At 40.6% G+C, this 23,001-nt stretch overlaps 1 protein-coding gene across 2 annotated transcripts; it reads right to left on the reverse strand.

Annotated features, from left to right (window-relative positions):
• Positions 1 to 1,214: 1,214 nt before the first annotated feature.
• lpar2b (lysophosphatidic acid receptor 2b) lies at positions 1,215 to 20,250 on the reverse strand. Of its 2 annotated transcripts, none has more exons than XM_069168063.1 (5): positions 19,965 to 20,250; positions 12,891 to 13,367; positions 10,755 to 11,249; positions 8,062 to 8,318; positions 1,215 to 4,337 (listed from the first exon to the last, which is right to left on the reverse strand). In XM_069168063.1, the coding sequence occupies exons 2-5, from the start codon at positions 13,144 to 13,146 to the stop codon at positions 4,233 to 4,235; spliced, it is 1,113 nt and encodes a 370-aa protein (XP_069024164.1). In that variant the 5' UTR covers positions 13,147 to 13,367; positions 19,965 to 20,250; the 3' UTR covers positions 1,215 to 4,232. The 2 variants fall into 2 exon arrangements, with proteins under 2 accessions (XP_069024164.1, XP_069024165.1); XM_069168064.1 differs by having other exon boundaries at positions 4,268 to 4,337; positions 7,990 to 8,318.
• Between the last annotated feature and the right edge of the window lie 2,751 nt (positions 20,251 to 23,001).

Genomic DNA, 23,001 nt, shown 5'->3' on the forward strand with positions numbered 1-23,001 from the left:
ATCTATTGTACTATTTTGATATATTATCTAATAATGACAAGTTTTATCCCAGGTCAGTTGATATCAACTAATTTGTGTAAATCAATGTCCTGGTTTGGCACAACTGTTATGCACTTTTGTGATTAAATATTTCAGCCTTAGATTAAATAGCTTAAACCAAATCTTCTTGCAGGAGTGTGTTTTATTTTAAATGTTTACATATTTATTCAGAGGAGAATTTAGGTACATCCTTTGCCTGAAAGCCAAAGGAGATAACAATAATTAAAATGTTATCAACCGATGAGAAAGTAACTGAGATTGAACCATTTACTGAACTTTTAATGCATTCAAATAATTCGCATTGACAGACATCAGCCTGAATTTATACGCACACATTTCTCTCCTTTTTCCCCTTTGACATTGTCAGGGAATTATCTATTAAATCTAATATCTATTAATTTATCTATTAAATATCTAAAAAAAAAAATTTAGATGTTTATATACATATTACAATAAATAAACATTTTTCAAAAGAAAAGAAACTTACAGTTAAGTTTTGAAATGGCACAACTTCAGGCTACAAATTTATGAGGGGAATTAATCCCTCAAAAATCCATATTGAGCTCCTTGTGAACTTTGCTCTGTTGTGAAAAAACTAACTTTCTGCCAGAATAATCTTTGTATTTTTACTGATCAAATATTTCTTCCTCCTAGGAACTAGCCATGGGTGGCTCCACCTCCAAAAAACCTTTGTTTTGGCAAAAGAAGAAGAAATCACCTGTAAACAAAGCATTGAATCAACTGAAGGGGGCGCTACCCAGCAAGAAACGCAAGAAGATGAAACTGGATAAACGGAGCCTGAATAACCTGATGAGGGACAAGCACTCCCAGAAGAGATTTTCACTGGCAAAAGACAATAAAGCACCGATATCGCTGAAAACACTTTCTCTTGACATAAGCAAGGGGTCATTACAAAATGCTTTACCGGGAAGGAAGAAAAATAACATAGGGGAGCTGGAAAGAGTCTGAGAGCAGATAAAAAAGGAATTTTCTCAAGAAAACAAAAAAGGGCTTGGCACTCAACCAGAGGTTTTTGCCTCCCTCTGTGAACCTGAAGGAAGAAAAAGGGGCAAAAGTGTTTAAAAAGAAACTAACTGACATCATGAGATTCGTACGTCCGATAGGATCCAAAGTGAGTGCAACAACCTTGAATTTAGCAGGAAGAATCAGAAAGATACACGTACTCAGTTTTTAATGACGTCACAGTGACTTCCCGAGAGTCGATCCATGACTAAAAATGAGACACAACAGACGGTGTTACAGCCATAAAGGTTCCTTCCTATTCCAACATAGTATCACGGCAAAACGTGAAATAGACACGCCGGTCCACTACAGCAAAATGTGAGATAGCCACGCTTTACCCTGAAGCTTCATCACTTACTCGACATGTTTGCTCAGTCGTGCTTGACAAAAATGCAGCATTAGAAATTTAAAAACACAACTGGAAGCTATTTACTTGAAAAGGACGGTTTTGAGTTCCACTTATATTGGTTTTTTTTTATTGTCACTGACAATTGCTTATTTGCACTGAATACTGTACAAAATATTTACTGTCACAATGTGATCATAAATAAAGTTTTATATCACAAACAATTTACAAAGAATATTATGTGTCAGTCCAGCGCATAGAAAATTTACATGATGCAAACACCAGCAGCATACAAAAACAAAACAAAAATGAGCAAAAAAAAAAAAGAAAAAGAAAAACACATATAGCATACAGTATAAAAAAATGGCTTTAAAAAAAACAAAAAAACCCAGCAGAAGTTTCTGACTAAACTGCATTAGGACACAAACAAGACATAAATCATTAAATTCTAGGAAAGGGTGGTTTAATATTTCAAAAATCCATATGATGTGCACAAAACTATCATTTTTACACTTATATTGAGGCAAAACCTGTAAATATCCAACATTTAACCAACAAAGACTATTCTGATTTATACCAAACAAAGGGAGAGAGGCTTTATAAAATAAATTTCAACCTGGAGGCTGCGGCTCAGTCGGTAGAGTGGGTTGCACATTAATCGGAAGGTTGTTGGTTTGATCCCCGGCTCCTCCTGTCCACATGCCTAAGTGTCCTTGAGCAAGACACTGAACCCTAAGTTGCTCCCGATGGTGTACCATCGGTGTGTTGGAAGTCGCTTTGGATAAAAGCGTCAGCTAAATGTAATGTAACCTTTACAATAATTTAAAAAAAGGGCTATACGTTTAACTAAAGCTTTATTAATATTTTTTTTAAATCCCATATTTAGGCTTTAAGATCAGTAATAGGTTGTTAATTGAAAGAACTTAGGTTGCCACATTGTGAATAAAAAAAACATGGTCAGATCTCTTATGGTATTTTTTTGTATTAATCTTGACAAAAAGTTAAAATGTCACAAGTTCATAACTAAGTAGTAAACCAGTACATTCACTGTTAAACGTGTAGTAAATCAGTGACAAGAGGTTCTTTCAGTGCAATAATCCATCAGGTTTTCAATTGAATTGGTTTATATCTTAATACAAATCGAATAATCCAGTGCAGAGCGAGCAGGAAGCGAAGACCGTCACTGAATAAGACTTAACCATCTGTCTGAAACATAAACGCTTAAAGTAACAAAGCAGCAAATGCAAATCTTAAATTCTAAAGAAACTGAATTTGTATCTGATTTCTTGGCCAATCCGTCCATATTAGAGGTACTGCAGTGTAACAATAAAGAGCAAAACCCTGAGCAAGTTTCACAACCTGGCAACCCAAAATGTTAGGTTAATAATAACCAATGGCTGATCAATGAAGCAATAGGAAATGGGTTGTTAACCATCAACAAATACAATAGTTTAAACTCCTTATAAAGTACAGTTTGCTTTGTGAATGAGTTGAGTTTTCTCTGAGCTTCAGAGGCTTCTGACTCCAAATAATTTTTTGGATGCAGACGAACTTACGACTTCCAGTTATTCCACATACTTTTAGTTGCCAGTTTTCACCAATGAAGGTTATAATATTCAGTTTATGTTGAAACTGCTTAAGAGAGGTCTTCATTCAACTAAACTAAGTATGAAGGAGGATTAAAACGTGCTAACAGTTGTAATAACTTGTAATAAAGGTCCCTTATTGTATAAAATCCGATTTCCATTTGTTTTTGTATATCTTAAGAGTAGAGCCCGGTGCTGTATAAATACTGTGAATGTGTCAAAACACTCAGTACACAGAAAAATGCATAGAGCCTGTATTCAGCAAGTCTGCCATTTGGACTTCCGTAAGTTTGTGATGTCACAAACTCACGCTCATTTCATATCTCCGTCCACAGCACAGCCCACTCTCCAACATTTCATGTTGAAGATAAAACAGAGCTGTTATTCCATCGCAGCGCTAGCAAGATAAAGGACTGAAGACAACCTGTGGTTGACCTGGACGTGTGTCACTTGGAAAAGAGTCAACCAATGAAAAGAGAGGCTCGTTGATATCGATGCACCTTAAAGACACAGACACAGAACAGCCTGTTCTTGGTAGAGACCCAGAGAGAAGCTTAAAAGAAGAGATGCAAAACTATATATTAAAATAATTTTTGGTATCTAAAACCTCAAAAATACCATATGCATATCAAGACTGTAAACACACCAGAAAACTGTAAAACATGGGTCCTTTAAACTTGACATTATTTCAAGCTAAGTGTACCAAACAAACTGGCAACTGCCTGTAGGCTGCATGCACACACGGGGCAGGATTTATCACTTGTTGACACTGCACAAGGCACATGTTTTGCGACTGTCTACACATCCAGCTTGTACCAGGTGTTCCTCTTCCGTCTGTTTACACAAAAACTGGCAAGTCGTCTCAACAGGAAATGAGCTCTCAGATGTGCCCCATATTGTATGAATGGCCCAGTAATGGAGTGGTTTGTCTCTTTATGTCTGCTGAGGGTTGATGACAGCGCACACATTAGAAGACACTTCAAGATACATTAACTTCTTACAGTGGTAAGAAATTAATCAAGACTTCTTTGCCACATAGCTTAATCAGACACAGACGTAATGACCTCTGTCCACTGGCAGAAGAGGCAAAAATCCAATTGAAAAATAAAAATAAATCCCTTTTGACTCCTGTCACAACAGACGCTGGCTGTTCTTGTTTATGTATGCACAGTTCTCTTGCCAGGTTGCCAGTTCTATACGGTTGTCTTGAGTGTGTTGATAATGTATTGTTGTTTGAGTTAATTCCATTTTTCTGAAGAGGCGGGGGTGACGTCTGAGGCTTCCCGGGTGAGAAGTGTGCCGTTGCTCCTCTTTATCGACTTGGCATTACGAGACTTAGACTTCTACAAGACAGAGGTGGAGATACAGATAGAGAGCATGAGGCGAGAGTTGACACGAGGTAAAGAACAAGGAGAGCCAAAGAGGAAATCAAAAAAAGATAAGGTGATTAGATGCAGCAGAAAGAAACAGAGAAGTTGAAAAGAGAAGAGGAAAAAAAACAGGTTAGTCATGTTCAAATTAGCAGAGCGAAATCACCTGAGAGATTAGAAACATGTTTATCCCACTGGTTGTGTTTCCACACAGTTTGCCATGTTTCTAATTGTTAAATTTGACCAGCCATCACAAAGAATCACAGAAAGCAAACAAAGCAGGCAAGGCAGACATGACCAAACAAATCACAGATGTAGGCAAGTTGAGCATTTATTCATATTACTTCGAACAATGCACAAAAGTAAAACCCCAAAATAAGATAAAAAGGTGTCTGAATTGTCAAAACAAAACCAACAGGAGGTCTATAACATGAAAACAAGTGTTAACATGTTGATTTATTTGAAATCTACAGAAAAGAATATAGTTAGAATATACTGTCTTCCCTTTAATAGCTTCTTGTAATGGAATTCCATTTAAATGTACTTATAGTTAATGATACGTTGGCCTCCATAAACATCTAACTTCCCCTTTAATTGCACGAGTTACTGCACATTTTACTACGAGCACAGTGAGGACGCCATGCAAATTTCTGCCTTCCTCTCCCTCAGTGTCCCCTTCGGATCGTACTATTAAAAAAACTATGTAAAACAATGCGTCTGTGACTCACTGTTTATACTCATATGTGCATGTGCACACGTTCAAGATCACACACACTCGTGACTGCACTTAGGGCGTGCGTGCGTGTGTGTGTGTGTGTGTGTGTGTGTGTGTGTGTGTGTGTGTGTGTGAGCGTGAACGGCTCCAACATACACACATGCCAGAGTAACAAGTCAGAGGAAATGCGGCAAAGAAGCACTGGAACCAGCCGCACACATCTGGACCGGTTTAAGACTGTACAACACGAGCACACAGGCAAATACACACACACATTAACTACAAGCACAGATGACACAGAAATGTTCCCGTCAGTATGAACTAAGTAACAATTGCATAAGGAAATAGGATAATTCCTTGCATTTGGGTCATTCCAAAACAGAAACATGTTTATGGTACAAGGCAGTGTCGCCGTTCAGGCCTCGTTTTATGGGATTTGAGGAGTTTGATCGAGGTCACGCTTTGATGTTCTGCTCAAGTTTGCCTCATGGAAAATTTGACATGTTGGCTGGATGAAGTTACACATGCTTGGAATTATATTTGTGCCTCGATTCTGCATGACTAAGGGACACAATATGAGCACAGATAGAAAATATTAGCACACACACAAATCATAGTTTGTAGAGAGGTTATTATCGAGCAAAGAGCAGTCCCTGCATGCCGTTACTCACAACTGGATTTTGATCGGGTTTAGACAAAACTGAATTAATAAACTTCAGTTTAAGGCTGACAGTGTGGCATATTGTAGCCAGAGACAGCAGGGAGGACAAATGAGAAGTGAGAGGGGTTACTGCTGATGTGAACAACAGCAAACATGGAAGCACGGAGGTGATTTTAGTTTTATCAAAATAAATTACTATTTCCCTACAAAACGGAACATACATGAAAGCCGAACATGTTTTTGTGTGCTCAAAATGTTGAAATGTTTTAATCCAAATCTAATGCCATACAAATAAACGATGTGCTCAACCAATAACAGGAAATATAGCAGTGCTTGGAACCTATGTCAATTATAATACACATTTGCCCACAGTTTCTATGTTCAGCTCAAGGGGAGTTAAATAGTCTTTTAGCTTCAACACGGATAATATTTCATGGTGTAATGGTAAGTGGTCCCTGGAGAATAGGACACGTCTTCTACCAGGGAGACCCCCGAGGCGGCTGTGGCTCAGATGGTCGACTGGGTTACAACCTAATCATAAAGCTGACGTTACAAAAACTGCAGATGTGACTGCGATTTGCCCGTGATAACAGAAATAAGCCTTCAGATCAACATAAATCACAAGGGAGCCATATTATACATTAAAATCAGCAAATTTCGATGCAACGTGACACGACTGCAGCCGCAAGCTGAACGAAACTAAGACAGGAGAACTGAATCGGGCACGTTTAAGAATGTAAACTATTTTTTGTGGATTGAAATGTTTCTGACATACACGACTGTGATACTACACGGTGTGCACGATTCTCAGCGTGACATTTAATTTTGATTGGATTAAAGAGGAAGTGAAAGAAGGAAACACTTCAATAAGAAACACTGCTAAACATTAGTGTAGTGTTGGGTATCAGAAAATAAGACACAGGTTCCCTGTGTTGAATCAGTTGTGTAGTTTGGACCTCTGCGTGTTCTCATTCACATGCGGGTTGTGACCACACAGTGCTCATGGAAATTCCACTCTTTCAGTAGCACACGGCTACCAAACTTCAAACAGTGCAAATAAGCATCAACCAGCTAACATGAATGAACAGTCACATCTTCTCTTGCGCTGCAGTGATACCGTGGCACAGTAAAGATTAGAGTTTGAAGTTTTTAGATTCAACACTGTCGTGGCAAACATGAACGGACAACCTGAAGAGCCAAAGCGTTTCTGTTTACACTTACGCAAGCAGACATCGAAGCGGAAAGAATCGGAATAAATCACACTTGCGTTCATTCATTATTCTGTTTTCTAGATTAGGGTAACACTATCATGTGCCATCTTTTTAACACGCTACGTTGTTTTTCTCTGATAAAAAAAGTGTGCCGTTTGAACTTATTTTTTGGTGGATTTCACCTCCATGCTGCACTTACTGTTCACGGAGCATGAATGAAGCTCAGCTCAAACACGAACAATACAAAATACAGGGAGGACATTGAAATAAGTCTCCGGGTGTGTGCTCTCTTTAAACCTAGAGACTTTTTGCGCACTTGTGAAATGATAAATTGTGAATACAGCACTGACATACCATCACCTTTAAGTTGAAACAGGCTTTTTAGCAAACAACTGCTTACTGTACTCACGAAACCAGCAGTAAAAGCTCAAGGTTCATTTGGAGTCGTGTTTGTGTCCACCTGATGACTGAGGGCCATATTATCTCCCCTTCAGGTCTGTTTTTGGTCCCTACCAACTCCTGAGGCGAATTTCTGTCTCTTTAGCACCTACATGTTTACCTGTGTTCATAGCTGCATGGTGAAGAGAATGGTAGGGTTTTAGAGTTTTCTCGCCAGAAACAGCTGCCTGCATGCGGCCAGAAGTACCAGAGCACTAAAAGTGAATTAAAACGAGTGTTGTGGGTCCAATATATGAACAGAGCCGAAACTCGCTGTAAAGCTGCATATTCAGCTGACAGGTTTTTCTCCACTACGAGAAAACCATTTCTTACAGTCAATGTAAAAATATCACTTAAAACTGTTTTATGTAAATTAAGTAAAACAAAAACAAAAAAAGACCTTTTACAGATGTGGACTTTTAAAATTATGCAAATGTACCTGGATGTTTTTACTTTGGTTTTGTACTATTAATTAGATTTCACACTTTTGTTAGGCTGCGTTCAGCTAAACTCTCACAAAGGTTTTTGTTGCGTAACTGTTTGATTGACAGCTGTCCTGGTTGTACAGATCAGCATCTATCTACAGGGCTTTGATATTACCATCAGTCTTTACTCTGAGTGGTTGTTTTGTTTGTGATTGCTGTCATCAACTCCGGTGCTCTCGGACAGTACCTCGTGCTCCAGGGTGTTAAAATGAACTTCCGAGGTGCCCTTGTGTTTCTTGCCCCGCCAGCACGGGCACAGGATTTCCCTGAAGGTGCTCCTCATGTCTTTGTCCCTGAAGCAGTAGATGATGGGGTTGACGAAAGAGTTGCACTCAGCCAGCACCAGGAAGTACTTCTCGTAGAGCAGCACCTGACACCTCTCGCAGCCAAGACCGTCGAGCAGCAGCACGACCAAGCCGGGTGTCCAGCAGATCACGAAGCAGCCTGTTGAGGGGGGGGGGCAGTATTAAGGATACTTAACGTCATAAGAAGACTTGAAATAACATTAGAAATCAAGTCACAGATAAAAGGGGAATTACTCGGAGGAAAGAAGATGAACAGAGTTGTAACGATTGTGAGAAGGTCGCTGAGGGGCAGAGAGGAAGCACCGTAAATTCCACTGTAGGCAATGCACACGTACACACACACACACACACACACACACACACACACACACACACACACACACACACACAGATACATAGCATGTCAGCATGTGGAGTGGGTTTAGTCTGCATGATCAGATTTCATTATCATAATACTCGATTAGGCAGCTCAGGAATTCACTGTGTACACACATTTGTAGCACGTTCAGCACTAATATATGCGCACGGAAACGATAAAACCATGCAGGAACACGCACTCAATGTGTAATGCATTAGTCAGACCTCTGACCACAACCTATCTGTCACAACTGCACACTTAACCTCGTCTCTACATCTAAAACCTGACCCTCAGATAACAATTTTTAGACATGAAGAACAGCCAACAATGTGCGCAAAAATTTTTCCACAACCTCAAGGTCAAAACAAGCTCCAAGTTTGCAACCCCCCTCAGCGGTGTCATACGAGCAGGAGAGAGGCTGTTTTCTGTCACTGCAACTGAACTATGCAGCTGCCTGTCAGGGCACGCTCGGGGTTGTCCTTACCCTCCTCACATGCCGCAGAGGCCGAATCCCGGCTGCCGAGCGACAGGAGAAAGACACGTAATATTCCTAAAATTTTAAGGAATTTAATCAAAGGTTCATAATGTGTAAGCAGAGGCACGGGAGGGCTGGGAAACCGAGGAAAGAAAGTGAGAGGAGCGAGGCCAGTTCAGCAGAAGACAAGAGGAATCAGTGGGAGTGAACGTGTGGGGGCGAACCAAGTGTGGTTTAACAAGTACAAACAAGATGAGAGCGGAACGTGCATGGCATCCTGTGAGTGCAGTGAAAGGTTGAAAGTGTTGAAAGACACAGGTGAACATTTCCCTGAAAACTAACTCTCATACTATGAGAAAAATCTGTTTAATGTACTAAAAGCAATGAATGAATACATGAAGACAACATTATCTGACAAAGTTAAAACAAGGCAGGATTATTTTGACTGTCTTCTCTGTGTTTTCTTGCCATTCTGGGGACTTTTTAAGCTAAACCTTTTGAAAAAAATAATTTTTTTTTTAACACTAAGCTTGATTATTGCTCATTTAATCACAAATCATTACAATGACAGAGTAATAATAAAATGTTTTGGTCCTTTAATGCCAATTCCTTTTTTAAATTTTTGCCAGTTCTAACCTGACTATTTTCAAAGCAGAAGAGCCGACCAATCAGCAAATGGTTGTTGTGTTTTCTGCTGCAAGATGCCCGCCACAGTTTACAACAACGTCCTCTTATGAAAAAGGGTCTGACACACAAATATCTTGACTAAACATAATGTTACATATTGTAAAATTTTTCCCATTGAAGGTGTGAAATATTAATAGAGTGTAAGTGGCTGACAGATGTGAGAATCTTTAAGTTTATTTGGTAAAAGGAAATATTCTTGATGATTAAGCATAAAATTCACAAAAAAACTAAACTGAGATAATAAAATTATTCATTATGGCTGTGAGTTACTAGATGCTAAATGAATATATTTCAAGAATCATTAGGCATGTGTTGGAAATCAAAGAAATAAAACACATCAGCGATGTTACGAATCTGCTGATGAAAACAATGACAATGTGGTTTAAAACTTGAGTTTGGAGGTGGGGGGGGGCGGCAAATATTAAATATGTTTATAGTATTTACAAAATAAAATTAGGTTGGTTAGTGAAAACTTTATATCTTTTCTTTTTACTTTTGTAAGTTTAATAAAGTTTGAAGAGAATTAACAAATGACAGACTTTTGTTTTTATTGCATTTTACAAAATGTCCCAACTTTACCAGAAATGAGGTTTGTAAATTAGGGTTATTTTAATTCAAAATTAAATGGAGGATTAATTTTTTTTCTTGGTTAATTTGTTTGGCTTTTATAATGTCAGAAAATTGTGTTCATTATAATAATACAATAGTTCAGAATTTCTTGGAGACCAAGGTGATGTCATCAGGTGTCATGTTTTGTCCAGTCAACAGTCCAAAACTAAAACATATTTCATTTGATCTCATTTTCAGACAAGGAATCGTACACATGTTCATGTTTTCTCTGCTACAGTGACGCAACACTGATGTGAATTTCTCTCTTGTAAATGAAGCCACAAACACAAACTGAGTGACACCGACAGGCTGTTTGTACTGTCAGATGCGTTATAGGATTACGTGACATATTAATTTACCAAACATGCCTACATAACGTAGTTTTAATGAGTTCAGTTTGATACGCTGCCCCTGATGTGTGCATGTACAGTGTGTGCTTCCTTTACCCAGGATCATGGAGACGGTCTTCATCAGGTTGAACACCGTGTCTCTGTGTCTCATCTGCGTGGTGTGCTGCGACATCTGCTTGCTCTTGTGCCTGACGTAGAGAAAGATGCGGGTGTAGACCGCCACCATGATGGAGAAGGTCAGCAGGTTGAGAAGGCCCCAGAACACCAGGTAGCTGCGGCTGTAGAGCGGCGCCATGGTGGAGCAGTTCACCAGGTCGCACAGGCAGTGCCAGCCCATGGTGGGAACCAGGCCCATGATTATCGCCACCAGCCAGATGAAGACCATGATGACGAAGACCCGCCGGGTGCTCATCTTGCTGTGCAGCTGCATGTTGAAGATGGTTTGGTGACGCTCTACGGCCACGGCCAGCAGGTTGAGGACGGAGGCCGTCAGGCTGGTGTCGATCAGCCCCTGTCGCACAAACCACTGGTACTTGGTGAGCTTAATGGTCCAGGGACCAGTATGAAACATCAAGTGGAGGTAGGAGACACCTGCGAGGAGAAGCAGAGGTTTTTAAGAGGTACACACTTTACTTGGGTTCATACAGTGTTGGGTCAGAGCGGACTGTAAGACTGGTTTAAACCTACTGACTCCCTCTCCTATGTTTTAATAGATCAATAGTAGTTTTAACATTTTTACACCTAATCTCTGAAGTCATAGTTTTGTAGCCAGAAATCTTGAAATTTTCACTTTCCCGAAATCTTTTCCTTCGTTAGCGGCTACAGGAAAAAACATATCTTGGCTGAAGTAATTGTTAATGAGTGGGGAGGAGAATTAAACCACTCAGGAAATAAGTTAAATAACACTATATAGAAAATACTTCATGGAAAATATTCAATTTTGATCAAGTAAATCACTCAAATTTAAACATGCTACAAACTAAAACTAAATGATATTTCATGATTTGGCCCCAAAAATGATCAAGTCCCCTGATTTGTCTGGAATAGCCTTTTATAATTAATAATCTAGAAAGTTGATGACCAGCGGGAACCCTGTACAGGTATAAATGACAAAAGCAGGCAGACAATATTCAAAGTTTACCTGTCGAACTAAACTTCACTTTATATTCATGGTTTATTTAAAAAGTCAATAAAAATCACTATAAGAAACGCCTTCCGAGGTTTAGAGGTTGTATTGAGTTCCCATTACCATGCAACCACAGCCAGGGCTGCAGAAACAGTATTTCTGCCAATATTGTTATTAGGATTTCATACATTCTTCAGGAAATATTTCAACAAGTCTGACGTAATAAACTTTCTGTAATAAAGGTGCATTTTTCTGCTTTTACTAGAAGCCGACCGGCCCTTTCACTTTAGCAGCACAGTTCGGAGGCGAGTAAGTATTTACTGTACGTCGTTAAGCAACACACATCAGCAGCATCATGACAGATTACTCAGCATTTAAACTTAACTGCAGAAAATCTTTACTTTTATCACATTTGTACTCCAGATAGATACATCCCAGCTACCGCACACTGACTACTAGCTCAGTGAGTGCTATAAGTTTCTACTGTAAGTGACTATGAGTTGTACTTTAGACGTCAAACACCTCAGCAAAGATAGGGTTAACTTACAAAGTGCATTTCTAAAGTCATTAAAACATCCATGTGCGCCTGACAAACTGCTCAATTTCCCAAATATCTAAATTATCCTTCAACCAAATGTGAACATCGTCATGATTGTAATATTTGGAGACAATATGGCCAAGAATTATTCATTATATCAGTAGTTCCCCGCAATATATTAAAAAAAAGTGTCATAATAAAGTCGATTTTTATATGTACAATGAATTCATGATACCTGGACGGACTGGCCAATAAAAGTGGTTAATTCATTTAATTGACACTTCCCACTATTAGACAATAAGCTTCAGCCTTCAGCAGCAAAATCCGCAAACTCCTATAATCCAACTTTTAGTTTGTAAATGCATTCTGCTGGAAAACAATACAACACATTAAAACCTCGCAGAAACAGATTTTTTTTAAAGCTTTTCCAGCCCAGTATAAAAGCTGAAAATGTCCCTTGCAAAATAACTCCAACTGTCAAATCAGGCCAGGGTTTACTGTGTATTTAGGTAACTATTTGTTCTAGTCACATAATAACAAAGAAGCACATAAAGTAAAATGATGGTACCTGAGAAGAGGTCTGCCAAAGCCAGATTACCCAACAGGTAGTAGATGGGAAAGTGAAAGCGTCGGTTTTTTAAAATGGCCGCAATGACCAGAAGGTTGGAAAAAATAACGACGAAGCAGACCGTCATGCCCAGAGGGACGACCACATAGTCACGCGTGCGCCAGTGGTCACTGATGTTCTTGCCACTCTGCTCGTAGAAAAATCGGACAGACCGGTTGTAGTAGCATCCCTCTTTGTCCTCAGTCGTTGTATCCATGCTGAGACCTCAGGTGGACGTGGGATCAGAGAAGAGTCGAAGAGGACGGAGAGGTGGGCGGCGCTGCAGACTGGAAGCACAGGACTAGGGCGGCATTCAGTCTCGCCCCCTGTGGTGGGGTGAAGATCGGCATGCCATCAGCTGGACAAGTGAGAGCTGGAGGGATCCAGTTTGATGTCTGAGGCCTTTACCGTGTGGAGCTCTGGATACACGTCTACAGCCTGCGGGGAGCACAGACAGCAAACACAGACATTATGCATCGTTACAGTGCAATGGACGTTTCATTTTGAAACTACGAAGGAACATTTAACCACATCGCCCAGCATATATCGCATGCTGCGCACCGAAACTCTACCAACACGTCATTGTTAGAAATTATTGCAAAATTTCCCCACCCACACTTTACATGTAGCTGATGCTTTTATCCAAAGCGACTTACAACACACTGACGGTACACCATCGGGAGCAATTTTAGGGTTCAGTGTCTTGCTCAAGGACACTGAGGCATGTGGACGGGAGAAGCTGGGGATCGAACCACCAACCTTCTGATTAGTGTGCTCACTCTACCAACTGAGCTGCAGCCTCTGAGACCTGAATGTGAACAGAGCTCCAGACGATAATCCCAGTGAAGATGTGAGCCTAGTCAGCACCCACACACTGCCTTGGCCTTTCATTTTGTTGAAAGTGACTAAAGGTGAGAAGCTGCTACCTGTGTGCTTGGTATTGATAATTACAACAGCAGAATCTCTGTATTTTGCCATCCTATGTTTCTCAAGATTTAATCGCCAGTGAAGCTAACTCACTTCCCGCTGAAAACACTGAAGTAGTGTGGAGGCACCTTGATGTGCACGGAGCAAGAGAAAGTATAACCTTTGTGATTAAGTATTCCAAGTTATGTCACTTGATCAACATCAGCACCAGAGTTACACCCATTTTTGTGACATCCGTGATTTCTCCATGCAACTGAAACTTGAGCATAGAGCGCACATCAAAGTGTCTGTCAAATTTTGGGGGAACAGGAGGGAGTCATAGGATGCCAAATCCAGTGATCAGAGATGGTGGAGAGCGACAGTTGTGTTGTTGCGGGTGAGAAACCTCCGCTGACAGGTCCATCAACATGTTGGAGATCCCCAAGTGCCATCACGCCACAGTTCAGGTCATTTGTTTTTCCTCAGATGTTCTGCCCTTCTTGAAACACTAATGCCACTGGAGACATCTCACCCAGCTCATCGCTTCATTGTTGCAGGCTTTCTGAAGCATTTCAGGGGTCTCTCTTGCCTATTTCCTCAGTTTGACGCAAAATTTGACGCGTGCTCTCTTCTCAAGTCCACGGAGACATCGCCAGCAGACCCAGATCAGTGGCCACAAAAACATGTGTACCTCAGGTGCTGATGTTGATCAAGCAATGAAGCTTGGAATACTTATTCACAAAGGTTATAGCTTCTCCCTTCTCCGTGCACATCACGGTGTTGCGCATCGTTCACGCGCAACAGGAGCAGTCTCTGAACTTTTTGATCCTGCCTGGTATTAAGAGTTGATGTGGCCCGAAAAATCTGTATCATCATCTCGGACTCTGGGAAATTGTAATGTCCGTTATTCACTGTCTTCTCACTGTATGTATTATAGATCAACATATAAATCAATGACACTGATATATTATTTGATAATGCACAAAAAAAAAACACTTCAAGAGATCCAATGAAAGAAAGACAATATCCTTCACAGTGCTTTTCGGTCTGTAAAATAAGGAATATGCGAGGCTTTATGACTGGGACGCTGTAATCGCAACCAACCAGAGTTCAGAGCAAAACTTAACCTTCACTTCATGCACAACGTGGCCAACAGCAACGGGCTTTAATCCTCTATTTACAGTAAACGGGCCCCGGCTGCACGGTGCGTCTGGAGTCAACAACACTCCCTCACACATTCTCCATTTTCCTGTGATAGCCAGCGAAGCGCCATCGGCTCCAAGTTCAACTCTCAACAATGGAAAGAGCAGAGCAGCTCCCTACAGCAGAGACACACCTCACAATTACACAATCCAGCTATGTAACTCTATCTCAATCCAAACAGGCACACACACACACACACACACACACACACACACACACACACACACACACACACACACACACACACACACACACACACACACACAGGGAGGGAACTTCAGTGACACCCACTCTTCTACCAGGGGTGTGAGGGAAGAAATGCCAAATCAGAAACAGAAAAATGTGGAGACAGTAAGAACTTTAGAGGCTGAAGACTGAAATGATGGAGGAGAAGAAAAGGGTTTGATTAAGGCAACAATTCATAACAGTTGAGGAAAGTTGAAAAACTGCGGTTGTGAGAGAATGAGAACGGATCAAACGAGTCAAAACAAGACGACGACTCAGGCCAACATTATTATAATAATAAAGCATTTGTGGCAGGTGTATGTGCAAATGTGTCTTTACAGTTATAGACACATTTGCACATACACCTGCCACAAATGCTTTATGAACAATACCACACACACACACACACACACAGGGTCTCATACATGTGGTGTGCAGACAGTATGGGGAAGTTTACTTTTCTTCTAGTTCTATCGGAGACATGAGGTGTCAATCAAGCACTAAAACTGTAGTCAGGGCTTCACTGGTATCTGCCAACTCTCACGACTGATATCAGTGCGCTTTAAGTTTAAAAATGTAAAATCTGTCGTCTTCATCACGTGGAGTTGAATGGGAAGTTTGAAAGCATATGCACATTGATACCAGCCGTACAACACACACAAAAAGAAGAATAGGCTGGTTAGTAAATCAATAGTTAAAAAAAATAAATAAAATAAAATAAAAACTCTTCTTATGTCATAACTGAGTGTTTGGGCTCTACTCCAGTGTTGACTGTACAGAAGTCTCATTTCAGATGGCACCTGCAGGTCCGTGGCCTTTGATTATCTGTTCCAGAACTGGGCCGCACAGAAAGAATAAAAAAAACTTTGATTTATCTATTTTTATTTGATTTACATTAGCCTGCATGGTGTTGTATTTTGAAAAATGACCACTTCCGTCCACGCCTCTTTGTTTGTTTTTGTTGCGTGACAGAGACATGTTTACCGTTGTTTTGTATCGCATCCTGTTTTGACAACACTCCGTAAATAATTGAGGACTGAGGAGACCTGTTGCTGGAGTTTTGAGAATGAAACGTTGTCCAATTCTTGCCTGATGTCGGAGTTCAGCTTCTCAACTGTTCAGGTTCTTCTTAGTTGTATTTTTCGTTTCATGATGCACCAAATTTGTTAAAGGGGTGACGGGTCTGGACTGCAGGAGGTCAGTTTATCACCCAGACTCTTCTACTAGAGAGCCATGCAGTTGAACTACGTGCAGAACACAGTTTGACATTGTTTAACTGAAATAAGCAAGACCTTCCCTGAAAGAGACGTTGTCCGGGTGGCAGCATACGTTGCTCCAAAACTTGAATATATCATTCAGCATTAATGGTTCCTTCCCAGACGTACAAGCTACCGATGCCGTGTGCTCTAATGCACATGGCCGCCGCCTTCTCTGGAAAGCGCTGTAATCAGCATTTGTGGATGCAGCGATGAACTCTAGTCACAGACAATGGTTTTCACAAGTTCCTCTTAGCCCAGACTATGTTTCTCACTACAGATTTGTGTCTGTTTTTAATGCAGTGCTGCCTGAGGGCCCGAAGATCACGGCCATCCACCATTCACAACAACACAAATAAATCAGAGAACTAATTACCATCTGTTAACAAGAACCCAAGTCTAATTAAAGCATTGTGTTCACTCTGAAACACGACCTTTCTGTGTATGAGCTGCAACTATTTGACTCCAACAACAAGTTCACTGTGGCCCTTCCGGTCTGTGTGGCTCTCAGGGGCTGGGTTTGCATGACTTGTGTGTTTTCATGCACCATGTGTCTTTATTTGTGTGTGAATGGACGGGGCTGAATCAGTAAACACCAGTTTGAATGCAAACCGGTCATTACCGGAGGAGCCACACCCAAGTCTCCCCTCCGTCCTCCCTCTCTCTGTGAAAGTAGAGCCTCAGCTCATCGACTTCAGCCAGTACTCTTCTGCTGTGCTGTGTGTGCTCACACACACACACACACACACACACACACACACACACACACACACACACACACACACACTAAAACCAATACAGCCGTGTAGGTAGAGACAGTCGATTATGTTTGTGAAGTCTAATTTGGATGAAGAACGGAGAGTCTGCTCATCTCCACAGGAGCCATCCCTTTCTCTGAGTGCATTTGCTTTTACTTATAAGCAACAAGCAACTGGTGGGACTGACCAGGTGTCGCCTGTATAATGATCACTTTCAGCCATTTGATTCCCAGACACGTGCACAGGCAGCTCCTTCCTCCTCTGTCACGTGGTGCATTTACAGGCCAGGTTTTTTTTTTTCTTTTGTTCAGAAAGTAGAGACCAAAACCCACAAACTTCACATTTCCTATATTATCTCTCTGTTTTCAAGCGTAAGAGGATCTGATGAATACACTATGTAAAGGTTTGCTGCAATGCATCACAAATACTGTAATTAGACACCATTTAAAATTATCTCATTCAAATCCGACTAAAACAGGAACACAAATTTAATAAGTGGGCAAATATCATCTGAAAGAAACTCATAGATATTGTATCTGCATTTTAGATTTGACTATTTAAATCTCCAAATTTTTATAGTAGTTACTGCTTAACTATGGTTGCAAAAAAAACAAGCCGCTGGAGTAAACAGCTTCAGGGTTTACATTCAGGTTCTGGGGGGCTGAGGTGCTCAGCAGTCACAGTGAGGGGTGGGTAAATAAAAACTATGCATTTTCACATCATTACTGTATTAAAGGAAAACACATTGTGTACCATAAATGTACCATAATAAATAAAAATCACAAAATACTGGTAAAACAAGGTTTGTCATGAATGGATTTGAGATGCAATTTCTCTTATCATCCCTCAAATTTAAGCACTGTAAATATTTTTTTTCTGTTCATTTGATCTTTGTGCTGTGAAACAGAACTGTTATAATAGCAGTAAAAACCCTGAGTTTGTCAGGTGTAGTGTGTTCACTGCAACTAGGTTAAGATACATAAAGGTCAAAACGGGTTTCGGTAAATGAGTGACGCCAAGATTTCCCACCGTTGAAACAAAGTCAATTTATCTCTGCATCTTTCCTCTGGCATTGACACAATTGATCATCTGTTCACTCTCTAATCTTTCAAATCTGAGCTGCAATTTCAATGTCAATCATTATTTCTTACAATCTCCAGTTTCTGCTTCTCTGAAGATTCTCTGCTTTACTCCATTTCATATCACTATATATGAAATCAATATATTTTGATTTTGGACTGTCTATCTAAAAACAAGCATTTTAAGGACATCACTTTGTATGAAACTGAACAGAGCTATTTTACACCTTGTCCTTAAAAAGGTTCAGTAAATAGTGGTGATTAGGGTTTGGGTTCATTACAAATTCTGGATATGAGCACCAACACATATCCTAAACACTACATTTTAGTATCTTACTTTAATAGGAACATGTTGGTCCACAAAAAAAACCCAAAAAAACAAAAACGTTTAATTTAGCAAAAGAAGCCAAAACACTCAAATGTTGAATGTTGTGTAAAGACTACCTGGTGTGTCTGAACTGTACCGCAACAACAAGTTTTAAATTGAACAAAGCTTGATTTGAGTCATCTGATCAAAGAAAAATAAACCAGTTGGTGTTTTTCTGATGGGGCGCTGCAGACACATGTTGGTCGGCTTCCAAGTCGAGCTCCAGCTGTGATGTTGAAATATACTGTATACTGGTTGTCATCGTATGTTGTGAAATCTATACTATCGTTGTGTTGTTTAATCATTTCAACATCAGCATCTATGAGTAGCATTAAAAGCGCTATATAGAAATGTATAATTATTACCATTATTATTCATCTTCCAGCTTCTCTAATGGGAGGATTTGCAGTTTTTCTCTGTATCTATATCGCCATAAACTCAGTTTCCCTGTGTGGTAGACTCAAACTAACATCAAACACCAGTTCATGTCTCATAGACTGAATGATTATTACATTGATAGAAAAAGTCATCCACAGCCTTAAAAGAGATTTTTCTTTCCCCCCCTTTTCAATGTAAAAAAAAAAGCAAACACCTTATGACAGTTCAACACAACAGCAGGTATTTGCAGCCCCACAAACTTCGCCAGGGTTGAGTCAACACTGTAACTGTGTCTACAAGAGCTGATCAGTTTAACCTTCACAAAGGCAGACTTTACAGCACGGCTGTCCTTCTCCTTGCATGAGATCATACAGGCAACTTTTAAAAACGGACTACATCTGTACTGGAAGGTGTGAAGTAGAAGCCTGTCATTTGGTGTGTGTGTGTGTGTGTGTGTGTGTGTGTGTGTGTGTGTGTGTGTGTGTGTGTGTGTGTGTGCTGTGTGTGCTGTGTGTGCTGTGGAGGCATCCAGTAATAGATAAGGAAGATAAAACATGATTCAATATTTTATCCTGCGCACAGAGAGCGCTGCTTTTGTTGAGGTTGCATTAAAACATGGGATCACGGCTCAAGCGGGGCAGCGCTGAGGATGTAATGAACTCCAGACTCCTTCCACCACTTTGAGACAATGCAGATGCCTCAGCACGCTGATGGGAGTCACCACCTCCGGGCACAGGAACAACAAAAAACGTGCAAACACGGCTCTTCTCCCAACAACACACACTTCACACTCACAGTAGAAGCATTATACACAAACAGAGGAGGGAATAAGAGATATGAGAGATATATATAGCTGAACTCACCTTGACTCGTGTCTATGAACTCGTTTGTCAAGTATATCCAGATCAGAGCTCGTCGAGTTGGGAAACAATGTTGTGTCGCACCTGCGCGCTTCCAACGCCCTCTGAGTCAGACAAAAGTCACCAGAGGGGCAAAGAAATTAAGAAAAAGGCAATTAGTCTCTTCCTCCAGACTCCATTTCAGCCTTTTCTTTGCGTCCCACAAAGTTAAACACGGGAGAGTCTCCGTCACCTGTGCTGGGACTTTCCTCTGTTTTCCGGCAGTTAGGCTGCTTGTTACCTGTGCGCACTGATCCGCGCAGAGTCCCAGGAGAAGCAGGAAGGGCGCGGCGGAGTCCTGCGCGCCTGCAGCTGCTGCTCACTCGGACCGGCTGTCTCACAAAGGAGCGTGCTGGAGCTCTGTGGTATGCTGCCGCTGCCAACCTGAGCGGGATCCGCCCCCAGCTGGCTAAGGAGGAGGAGGAGCAGCCAATGAGAGGGGGGCTGAAGAGTGATTGACAGAGTCGGCAATGACTCTTATTCACACTTGTTTGTATGATTTAAAATGAAGGAGGAGGTGAATTATTGATGATGAAGGTCAGCGAGAGGGGAGGACTTTACGTTTCCCAGCACACAAGAAAAGGAATATTAAGGCAAAAAGTTGTGTCAAGATTATATTTCTTTATCAGTGATGACATTATTTCAATTCTTAAAAACAAGCAATATGAGAAAAATGCATTTATTCAATATGAAACGTTATATTAAAGTAAACACACAACATATAGGGGAAGATAACCTGAGATTAGTTTATCCAAGCTTCTATATCCAGATTTGGGTGAGTTCAAGGAAAGGAAAGAAGGAGAGAAAAGTGATTAAGGCGACTAGTAAGAATAAAGAAAGATGAGTCCAGGGCAACTGGAAGATATCACCTACCATGAACTGGAATCCAAACAGAAAAACGTGTATTTAAAATCTTAAAGTCACTGGGGGGAGTCTGGCCTGGTGCATCATCCCAACATCCCTGCTTCAACTCTGCGACAAGGGACCTTTGTCCCGCAGCTCTCTTCGGCTTGTTTCCTGTCACCTCAGGATCTGCATGATCAAACACAGTCAGAAATGTATCCCAAATACTTTGATCTGCTGAAAGATGGTAACAACAGTAGTTGAAATTCTCCAAAGAATTAAAGCAATGAAGTATAGTTCCATTAAACTTGTGTTTCCACCACTGTCCAGTGGTTTCTTTAAATCTCCAGCTGCACTCTCAGTTTTCCTTTTGGTTTATAATTACCTAAACTAATCCATTTCATGGTTTGAAGAATATATAAGAAACGTTATTTAACATATCATCCCTATTCTTCCTCTACATATTTATAGATTTTTGTACATTTTAGTTAAAACAATTCACAGAGAAGCTGCAGGGAAAAAGTAGATTTCTGATCAAAGAAAATGTATAAATACTGACAAAATAAATGAATGGGTCAGGATTACAATTGTTTTCTTACCTAACAGCAGCACTAACACTCAATCCTTTAACTAAAAACACTATTGCACAATATTACAGTGAAGAATAATCAAGTAATGTTTGTTTTTTTCATCTGGCCTGTACTGAACTTGCCACATCCTCATCACGACCAAATCTGCCTCTGTTTTGTACAATAATGACAACCAGAGAAACAACAATGGGCTGTCGGGCTCATCTTTAATTCAGAAGTGGAGGGCACGAGGTCCGCGGGCAGCACAGTTCACCGTCCAAGTGAGAGGGCAACATCCAGACAGGCATCCAATCCATCTGACAGGACACATGTCAGAAATCCAGCCTGGTTATCTTGTTTTTCTTGGACTACAGGTGATGAACTTGCAGCTTGGCACGAGCTGTTTTCACTTGAGATCAATGCAATAAGCTTTATGGAACTTCAGAGGCCTATCGAAAGTGCGAACTACTGTCTCACAATGAAAATGAGCAGAGAAAAGGGGTGGGAAGATAAGGAGGAAATAACAGGAAGAGCGGACAGCACACAGAGATAGAGCTCCAGTGAGAAGGCAGGGTGAGGAAAAAGTGGATACTCTTTCCTGTGTACACGGATGACTCACTGTGTGGAGGTTTGCGCGTGAGATGTGAAATGTGACAGCCATGTTTGCTTAACATGTCCGACCTGCTTTCCTTAGTAGACCGCTGGCGTGTTGCAGAATGGAGTCGACGTGTGTGTTCTAGTGGAGTTTCCACTGTGTTACGTTGGGGCTCTCCATTCTCAGCGTCACCGACAGCTGCCAGGAGGCGGTAGTCATGGTGACAATGATGCTGATTGCCCTCTGTGCCCGCCACACCTCTTTGACGCTGTACATGACCAAACAAATCTCTCATATTAGGGCATAATACGAGCAGGCCAGGGTTACCAGCAGGACAGCGCGGTGTAATATTAAATTTAACGTTTGACATTTGATGTTATTGCACCATGAATCACGGCAGTTTTCCTTTAAACAGTGTCAAGAGAGCATCGTTTGTGTTACATGGATATGCCAACATGGAAAAAGTGATTACCGTGGCAAATTGGATCTTTGGCTTTAAACTGATGATATTAAGGTCACACCACCATAAAAAAAAACCCTGAGAAATCTCACAGGGAAATGAATTATTTTCACTGAAATATGTAATTAGTAGATTGGTCCAAAGACATGCAGTAAATCTGATGCAATTTTGACACTTCTGTTTCAACTTTTGTAAAATTTGATGCACAAATAGTGTCATTAGCAAACCGCCTTCACAGTGCAAACCTTTAAAGAAATTAAAACAGCTTAAGGAAGGAGCTTGCAGTAAAAAAAAAAAATCAAATGGTATATAGGCCTGTATATCCACGTACTGATGATCTGTCAAAGAACTAATATTAAGGTTGTTACAATCATGAACATTGTTGATTGGTAGGTCTAATTTTTATATAAATATTACAATTAACAACTTAACTGTCTTGGTTCACTTTGACTGCCATTTTCCTGCAAATCTGAAAAATCCTTGCAACACGTGATTGATGGCCAAATTTTAAATTCCAACTTTATATCAGTGTAT

Source organism: Embiotoca jacksoni, unplaced genomic scaffold (genome assembly GCF_022577435.1).
Source record: "Embiotoca jacksoni isolate LCO1_2020_lvr unplaced genomic scaffold, fEmbJac1.0.p SCAF_4, whole genome shotgun sequence".
NCBI lineage: Eukaryota > Metazoa > Chordata > Actinopteri > Embiotocidae > Embiotoca > Embiotoca jacksoni.